Raw genomic sequence first — 10,001 nt, forward strand, 5'->3', positions numbered from 1 at the left:
TTACGCTGGAGTACGGTGGCATCATAGCTCATAGCAACCTCCACATCTTGGGCACTAGTTATTCTCTCACCTCAGCCTCCCAAGTAGCTGGGACTACAGATGCCCACCACAACACCCGGCTATTTTTAGAGACAGGGTCTGGCTCTTGCTCAGGCAGACTATCTCAAACAATCCACCCTCCTTGGCCCCCAGAGTGCTGGGATTACGGGTGTGAGCCACCAGGCCCAGCCTATACTGCCATTTTCTTCATGACATCATCCCCATGAACTTGAACTAACATGTCCCTGACTTCCATTCTTGCCAAGTTTAACAAGAAATTTAAAGTTTATTCATTGCTATATTCAAGGTCTAACAGACATTCTCGTGAGGGTACACAAAAAAATGGAACTACAATAGTGAACGCCACTCAGCAGGACACCACCACACATTAACACAAACACAGCTGTGACGCACTGATGTAGCAAGGTCACGAAAGCTTCCTGAGATGTTGGTACAGTGCTGCTAACATGAGTGCACGGTGGCAAGTTTGCAAACTCAGTTGTGAGACCTCATAGTCCATATTATGGTTATTTATTAATTTCTGTACATCTAATAAATATTGGCTGAGTATCAAACTCATTTCTGGGGATATGACAGTGGAGATGGGAAAGCTGTCTACTAAGACGGGAAAGATGACCAGTGTAAGTTTGAGGAGGGAAGATGACATAAATCCTTCTTCCAAGTAGTTACATTCGAGCTGTCCTCAATTGTAGGATTGAGAGCAAAGCTTCATCTGTTTGGGCTCAACCCTGTCTCTCACACCCATAGTAGGAGCCTCTGAGTATTGATTGGATAGATTAAAGGATTCGAGGATGAAAGGGTTCCCCAAGGTCATCTGCAAGATGTGGCCTGGATTGCTGCTTCCGTTCCAAACCCGCATCTCCACTCTTTAAAAACTGCTACTCTGAACCACAGAGCACTCCGTCTCCGTCAGTCAGTAGTCAGAAAGCGCCCAGTCGTGGGGAGGTCCCAGGAGAGAGCAGAGAGCCCTGCCCCACGGCTGACAGGCAGGTGGGTCTCTCACAGCCCTTGGCCAGCTAATGAGATGGTGGGAGACAGGGCGGCCTGTGTGAGTCAATCTTGGTATTGGGAAAGTCTTACTTTACAGAAATTTGGGCATTCTTGTGTTTTCTCTGTGCAAGGTCTTCTTGAGTTTAAAGATGTAAACTGCAAAAAGTAAAGGAAAGATAAATACTCTTATCTCTTTAACGTAGCAGAGGTTTCTCTGGCCCCTGATAAGAAGCAAGAGCCCTGTCTTGGCTTCACTTGGTTTAAGCGTCTTCAACCTTCCCCACGTGCTGCTTTTGTCCTCCCGCTGATTTTATCAATCATCCTTCCAATTCAAGGGCAAAAGTTCTCTCAGAAGAATTATTAAGCACTTCATATAAGTTTTTTTAATCTAATGTAATCTTATACACATGAAATTTATCAGGGTTCAAGTGTAAGGGAGTAGTGGTTGTCTCAGTCTGTTATCAGCTTTTATGGGCAGAGGGCCAGCATGTTAGCAGGGGTCAGTGCCTGCCGACCCTACGGCCCCCCGCTCTGCAGTTCTGAGTATGGCTTTGAAACGGCACCTGAAAGCGACATAAACCTTCCGTGTAAAGTGAGGCACCCAGATTGCTCGGGTTCATTAAGTGATCATTTGCTACATACTTCAAAAAAATTTCATCCTGAATTAGTCCCTAGAAATTTCCTTGAAAGGGGGATAAGAGCTTTAACAATGAATTATTGTCTGTGGAGAGCTCAGCATGAAAGCGAATCCATATGTGCAAACTGGAATTTGTCATATATAATGTCTGTTAAATCAGCTCTAATCTACCAAATACATTTTTTATTGCTTGCTTCATTAAAAAGGCTCTTAAGGTAATGAATAATCTTCAGCTTCACCAAAGATTATTAATGCCTTTATAACTCATGTCCACTGAATATAGAAAGACAGTTCGAAACTCTACCCTAATCTAACCTCCTTGTTTGTCTCAGAGCTTTAAGGAAGAAAATCTGTCAGGCCTCTCTAGTATTAAGCCCGGTCACGGGAGCACGTGAGCAGCGCTGTGGATGGGCCAGGAGAAGATAGAAAAGGACGTCACGTGGGGTCCAGCCGTGGCCACGCCCTTCTCTCCGTAACCCTCGTGTTTTCTCCCCACAGCGAGCCCACATGCAACACCGTCAACTCTTCACTTCCCGACGTCACCCATCATCCAGCAGCCTGGGCCTTACTTCTCACACCCGGCCATCCGCTACCACCCTCAGGAGACGCTGAAAGACTTTGTCCAACTTGTCTGCCCTGACGCTGGCCAGCAGGCTGGACAGGTGGGGTTCCTCAATGTAAGGAAACCTCTTTTTTTTTTCCAATTTCTTTAGAAATGTTAGCTGAATATAAAAAATAACAAAGAGGGAGACCTCATGACCATGTGACATCGTGCTCTGATGTCCTGCTGAGTGACTGCAGGCAAATGTCATATTTATTCTAGATTGTGGGAAAGTCAACTGGCTCTAAGAGTGATTGGTCAGGGTTTAAAAACAGTGTTTGTGTTAAGTTTGCAACTGTCAAGTTTACGGATATGAATCAGTTCAAGGGTGAACTATATAACCTTCGAAGTCCTGTGGGCTGATAATTTTACCTCGTGCATTCTAACCCTGGGGCTGTTGCAGTTAACAAAATAGAAAGACCAAATAATTTTAAATAATGATTTGGGGAGGTAGAAAGAGGTAGGGAGATGAAGAAGACAGATGTTTCAGATCAACTAAGTTGATATTTTTTAAAAATACAGCCTTCTAACGCTTTAGATCAAGCTGACCAGTACTTGAACTCAAGATGCTAGAAGCACGGTTTATTATGGTTTGTTATTTCTGCAAGTAGTTATCTCTCCCCCTTATCTCTGAGTAAAGCTAAACAGTATTCAATAGCTCTAAATGAATGTTTTCATTTTTCCTCAAACCAAGTAATCATAATGTGAAAGAACATTCCAAATGTAAAAGTGATTTTTAAAAATCACAATTTTTATTGCAAATATAGAATTAAACATTTACAATGGGTAGCTGTAACCCAAGGCTAATAATAATAAACAATCACCAGGATAAAGACCAATTTGGTCGTCATCTTCTCCTGATGAACTGCACCGGAAGGCACAGATTAGCCATAATTATTACTGCCTAGTTCAGGATGTGCACCGCCCCGTCCTGTCGCGGAGTCTCTTTCCTTGCAGAAATACCTGATTCTGCATATCTGAGCCAGAGCAGGCCGCTTTGACTAATGTCTGGCGATGTGTTAGCAGATACATTTCTGTCTAGACAACAAATCAATATGGTGCCTTTTTCCTCTTGCTTGTACGTTCGTTTGCTTGGCTTATTCTAAAGCCTTCACTTACAGACGTTCAGCCCGCTCAGAAATAGCACACAGGCGAGGTTGCTGGCAAGAATGCACAGGCTTCTGATTGTCAGATGAGGCGTCTTTGAGGAATAATACACAACACATAAGCGAATGTTGATGGGGAGTGAAACTTCCTCTGCAGAATCTTAACGCTTAAACATAAAAGCCTAGGACATGATTTTGACTGGGGACTGCAGCCTAAATACGCACTGTTACTATTAGCCGAATGGTGTCACTGAAATCCAGAAAGTTGGTCAGAAAGCCCACCTGGGAAACAGTGAAAAAACTGAGCTGATCACCAGCGTCAAGACTCTGACTTCTCAACTTCTGACTTAAAAACAAATATTCTTGACATCATCCTATATAACTATCAAATGCCCAGTTTTGTATTTTGGTCAAAATTTTGCAGGGTTTAAGGCATGTCTCTTGGAACTACTTTGAAAACCTTGAAAATGAAGCAAATTTTATTGCTCTCTTTAGAGGGAGACTGTTTTGTTAAATGAATGTTACTGGTTGTTTATCAGGCAGCCAAATAAATATGACTCTTATGGCATATGCTTATATAATTTAAATCAAAATTAGAAGTGATATTTTTCTCTAGCTGGATTCTGACAGTTGGATTCTAAAGTTTTTGTGCCTGATGTTATTCAGTATGTGAAAGAAATGTTTTATGTTCACTTAACAATATTTATTAAATGTTATATAATACCAATTTGGAAGAGTGAAAATAAAAATACTATTTTTTATTTCAAATGAATATTTAGGAAACTTCATTACACATGTCTGTGTAAATAATACTAGAATACTAGAATAGCATACTCCATAAAACACTTGCTTTTAAATAAAATTTTAGTGATGGATACACCAAACGCCCTGAGCTCAGCACCGTGCTGTGTGTCTAAATAACAAAAATACACTTGTACACCACAAATTTACACAAATAAAAAAAAATTTGAATGATTATGAGAATGACGAAGATAAAGGTTAATACAGAGCCAGAATATCCCAAGCAACATTTGGTTACTTGATTGACAAGTCCAGAGTGATCACTGGGCAGGAGATTTTATGAAACCAGGCCCAAAGAAGGACAAGGTGGTTCAAGAAATTAGTTTAGGATGCACTGAGCATGTGTGTTGTGATGTGCTTTTGTGGGATGCCTTTGGAACAGAACCAAACAGTTATTTATATGGGCTATGGAAGAATTCAAGCAGCTAGAATAGTTAGTAATTTACATAAAAGGTGTCCACTGAATCTTTTGTTTTCAGAAGTAGCTAATAGTTGCTATCTCTTTCTTCTTTTTCTTGTATGTGATTTTTCCCCCCGACCTTCCAGCCCAATGGGAGTAGCCAAGGCAAGGTGCACAACCCCTTCCTCCCCACCCCAATGTTGCCACCGCCACCGCCACCGCCGATGGCCAGGCCAGTGCCTCTGCCGGTGCCAGACACGAAGCCTCCCACCACGTCAGCAGAAGGAGGTGCAGCCTCCCCAACCTCACCAAGTAAGTATAGCTGGGGCAAGACGCCGGCCACTTGTAAGGCTGTGAGCCCAGGAATCCACTCCTGAGCTTTGTCCCTCATCAGATAGGCTCTAGAGAGAAGTACAGATCCCCAGCGAGTCGCAGCATGAGTCTGCAGGGCTGAGACCAGAATCTACACCTGGGGTAGAACACCACTCTGGGGTGCTATCATTACACTAGATGTGGAAACAGCGGATGGATGAGGTGGTGTGACTACATGCCCAGGACTGAAGTCTAGATACAGACGGTTACAGTTTGCATATTGTTTGAGTGGCTTGAATGCTGTCTCCCAAGATCATCTAACAACATCTACTTACATAAATTATGGTTAGCAAAAAGTTCCTCATTCTAGGCTTGGCACCCACAGCTCAGTGGTTAGGTCGCCGGACACATAGACCGGAGATGGTGGGTTCGAACCCAGCCTGGGCCTGCTAAACAACAATGACAACTACAAAAGAAGAAAAATAGCCAGGCATTGTGGCAGGTGCCTATAGTCCCAGCTATTTGGGAGGCTGAGACAAGAGAATCACTTAAGTCCAAGAGTTGGAGGTTGCTGTGAGCTGTGATGTCAGAGCACTCTACTGAGGGTGACACAGTGAGACTCTGTCTCAAAAAAAGTTCCTCCTTCTACTGGATAGCCCTGCCTTCTAGGAACTTGCAGTCCAAGAGAAATACGCTCGATGAGATATAAAAATTATATATCTTAAACGTCAAATAAAAACAATATCTAGATGAAAGTATCAGTTGAAAGGTGTGTGGTGTGTTGAACATTTGCCAAGAGTAAGAGCCTGGCAGAAGATCAGAGGCAGCAGTCCCTGGTGACTACATGTCTGGGCTTTGGGGGGCAGGTAAGGGGGAGGGAGACAGAGGGTGAAATAGGATGGAAAGAGGAAAGAAGTCTTGACTCTTCTCTGAACAGTCTGAGAACATTCGATCAGAGAATATAGGATTTCAAGACCTTTTCAGATGATAAGAATGATTACTTGAACTCAAGAGAGAACAATTCTCCAGATACTTCCTGATGTTTTAGAGATGGCAAGAGGACAGATAGAAATAGCTCAAACACACAAATGTGCCTTTTATTAGTGCCTGGAATCATGACATCATGACAGAGTGATGGCTGGCATTCCCGGAGGATGGGTGGCCCAGCCTTGATAGATGGGGACAAGCTCCTTCTCTAAAGCTGCAGGGAAGCATCAGAGTGTAGGAACGGACAGGAGATGTGGCTGTGAGCCTGCAAAGGGGTGTCACAGGGGGTGAGACTGGAGGAGTCTACCAAGGAACAGATGTACCAGCCAACCAGGAAAGAAGCGTTTTGGTCAAGAACTTGAACCTCAGGCACTGAGTGCAGGGCAGCATGGGCAGGGTGGGGCAGGGAGGCTGTAGAGGTGAGCTTTGAACTGAGCCATGTCTGGAGGAGGGAGTGAGGGTTCTAGCCTCCCAGCTTCCTCGTGTTCAGTGTCACAATTTAACGATGATAGATACGGGAGGGAAAGGACCAAAAGAGGAGAACTTCATACTGTGTTCGTGAGTTTGGTTCTGGGGAGACGAAACCCAGACTGGCCAGAGTCCCTCCTGGGCACATCTCAGAATAAGCTTCAGATCGTCTTCATGCGTTTTGGTAACACATGCCAGAGTGAGCAGCGTTGTATGTGGATTCTGTATCCGCAGCAAAAAGACTGAGGGTCCGGGGGGAGTTTGGGGTAGACCTACTGCTCTTGGTTAGAAGTGGTTCACTCCCTGTCAGCAGAGGAAACCCTGGGTGTCCGACAATGTGGGAAGCAAGTGGGCTGCACCTGCTGGGTCTGGAGGCTCAGCCCAGAAAAGCAGCCGCCGGGGAGCAGAGGCTCATGGGAATGCCCTGCTTATTGAGTATTCATGTGACATCTGGGAACAGGTCAGAGAATTAGCTGTCCCTAAACTTGATTACGTCTGCTCCCTGAGGATGTCAGCTTACAGATGGACAGCCACATGCTCAGGATGCCCTGTGTGGGCCTCTACAGGGCATCGCCATGGTCCTTCAAAACCTGTGTAGAGATTACCACGATGACCACCCGCTATCCAGGGACACAGCCCCACATCCCCTTCACAGTGAGACTTTCAGTAAAGGGGCTGAGGCTCAGCTGAGGCCTATAGAAAGAGCGGCATGTGGCTATTGAAGTCTAAAGGGCAAGGGTCTAAACCAGCGGTTCTCAACCTGTGGGTTGTAACCCACAGGAGCTATATTAAAGGCTCATGGCATTAGGAAGGTTGAGAATCACTGGTCTACACTCTCACCTTCCAGAGTGCTATTGACCGTGTTTTTCTCTGGGTCAGTTTCCTCACTTGTGCAGTGTGGTGCAGTCCCTGCCTGGCGGGGCTGTGTGAGTTGGGCTCTAATCGCTGCAGCACTTGTTACCTGCCAAGAGTCTTTCCTAGTGGGTGTGTCCGGGCTGAGGTCATGATGAATACAGGTACAAGACATGGGGAAACTGCTCACCTGCCGAGTCAGGTTGATGCCTTTGGACTCCCCTTGAACCAAGCGCTGCGTAAGAAGCTAGCGGTCACTTTCCTGTGCCAGGCTCAGGCATCTTGTCAGCGCTGCGGGAGGAATGGAAGAGGGAATTGTGGCAGGCCCAGCTCTGTGATCGCATGTTAATTACAGCAGTGTTTAAGGTTTAGGGGAAAAAAGAGAATATTGGGAGAGAGAGTCCCCAAATTTGGCATAGATAACTTGAATCACGGAAGTCTAAGTTTGTAGACAGAACGGAGTGTTCTCCTGATGGCACAGAAAGGTTTTATGGTTCTGCATTTCAGCCCTTGGCTGGGCTTTTCCAGGGTGTGTGGAATTCCCAGGACTGTGTTGTTTTACAGCCTTGTGTACCATTTTCTCCTTTCTTAGTAGGACAGTGAGAGGCTGGGAGAGCTGTCATTCATAACACAGGAAAAGCCTTTCAAGTTAAAAATCTCAAAGCTCACTGGTCTGCATTGATAGAGCCCTTACCGGCCCCCATCAAAAAAATAATCCTCTCCCATGCCCTAAATTAACTGATAAATAAAATGCAAGAAAAAATCCAGTGGAAGACAGAATCCCACCTTTTCTGTGAGAGAGTTTAGTTTACAACTGTGGGCCAGGGTACTTCCTAATACTGAACCGCCCAGCACAGCCCTCCAGGCCCTGGCGATGCTGGACCTCCCTGGGCCTTTCCACGCAGGGTCTGCTCTCGCCTGTCAGGTTGATGGGCTGTGTGCTCCCACCAGCACCAGTGTCCCAGAAAGGAGGAGGTGAAGAGGGGCCACAAGGAATCATGTCCAGTTCCTACATCGAAGCCTTACAGCCTAGAGGGGAAAGAATTTGGGTGAAGAAAAGGCAAGAAACACCAGGAGCGAGGCAGCCACCCTCCTCCCTTGCCTTCTTTCATTCGTTCATTTAGCTACCGAATATTGAGCACCCAGCTTGTGCCAAGGTGATTAATCCCTGCTTTAAAGAAATGGAGATTGGCAGTGCCTGTGGCTCAAAGAGGTAGGGCACCAGCCCCATATGCCGGAGGTGGTGGGTTCAAACCCAGCCCTGGCCAAAAACTACAACAACAACAACAAAAAAGAAATGGATATATATCAAGGGATATGCTGGTCAACAGGCATTTTATGTGGGGTAACACTGGGGTAAGGTGTGCACAGGTGCTACTAGGAGACATACAGGAGGGGGTCGGCCTGGTGTGGAGCTTCAGGTAAAGATTTTTTAGAGGAGCTGACATCTAAGCTATTTGGTAGGAAGGACATTCTGGTGTTTTAAGAAAAAGTCAGACTTTTCTTCAGAAACCAGCTTCAGGCATCTGAAATTAAGTTACCACTGGATAAAAATTTAGGGGAAAACTGTAGTTTCTTAAATCATGTGATTTCTTAGAAATTAAAACCACAAGATGGGTGGGTCCTGTTTATCCTTGTCATTTTTGAGAGCTCAACTTTAGCAAGAAGAAACATCATGACAGGGTATTAAGTACAGATGCTGAACACCCCAGTGGTGTGTCCAAAATTGAGGCTTCTTTAAAAAAATGCAATTGTATAACCTAAGACAGACTTTTCCATTTAAGGGTTTGAGATGCAATAAAATAAGATTTAAAAAATAAATATAGGCAATCATGCCAAGGGTCTTCTATATCACCAGCTTTGATGGGCCTCAGCTCCTGTGTCTGCTAATGGGAGGAATAGTAACTGCTCTGGCCACTCTCACAGGCAGACTGTCAGGACCAGCGGTAACAGATACCTGTGCTGTGTAGACAGTTAAAAGTCTAAGGCATCATTTTTAATATCCTCTTGTAATGAAAATACAAGTGGATGCCTGCCTAGAGCAGAGTATGTATTTTTTAACTAATCAGTTGCCTCTGGCACTAATACTAAACTTTGCAGCTGTGGCCAGAAACACAGGGGGAAGACAGATCTGGAAAAAAATTTGCCTATGAAATAAATCTATTTTAATGGGAAAAATCCTTACTAGTGCCCTAAAATAACAGGGAAGTGGGGGTAGGGATAACAGTTCTGCTTTCTCTCAAGGAGAACTTTTATACTGTTGATTTGTTTGGAGAAAGTTCTCCGTAGGCACCAGGACAGAGGGGAGCCATGGCCTATAAAAGCACATCCCAGCAGGCGTGCGCCATCCCCCTGATGGGCTAGCTCTGTGGGATTCCTCCAGTGAGCGGGAACTGGTTGTTTCATCCGTTCAGTATTCACTGGGCATCAACCATGAACGAGCACTCTTGTAGGTACCGGGACTCAGCAGGGAATAAAAGAGAAAAAAATTCCTAGCCAGGTGTGGTGGCTCACACCTGTAATCCCAGCACTCTGGGAGGCTGAGGCGGGAGGATCACCTGAGCTCAGGAGTTCATCACCAACCGGAGCAAGAGCAAGACCCTGTCTCTGCTAAAAATAGAAAAAACAGCTGGATATTGTGGTCAGCATCTGTATTCCTAGCTACTAAGGAGGCTGGGGCTGGAGGATCACTTGAGCCCAGGAGTTGGAGGTTGCTGTGAACTATGATGACACCATGGCACTCGATCCAGGGTGACAGAGTAAAACTCTGTCTCAGAAAAAAAAAAA

At 45.1% G+C, this 10,001-nt stretch overlaps 1 protein-coding gene across 1 annotated transcript in view; it reads left to right on the plus strand.

Annotated features, from left to right (window-relative positions):
- NFIA (nuclear factor I A) overlaps positions 1–10,001 on the plus strand; it is a 381,754-nt gene that overhangs the window by 321,004 nt on the left and 50,749 nt on the right. The window contains exons 9-10 of the mRNA XM_023515101.1: positions 2,186–2,364; positions 4,742–4,907. Of these exons, the coding sequence (XP_023370869.1) occupies positions 2,186–2,364; positions 4,742–4,907 (345 nt within the window). The remainder of the gene's footprint in view (positions 1–2,185; positions 2,365–4,741; positions 4,908–10,001) is intronic.

The sequence above is a fragment of the Otolemur garnettii genome, unplaced genomic scaffold (genome assembly GCF_000181295.1).
Source record: "Otolemur garnettii isolate 467f Iridium unplaced genomic scaffold, OtoGar3 scaffold00066, whole genome shotgun sequence".
NCBI lineage: Eukaryota > Metazoa > Chordata > Mammalia > Primates > Galagidae > Otolemur > Otolemur garnettii.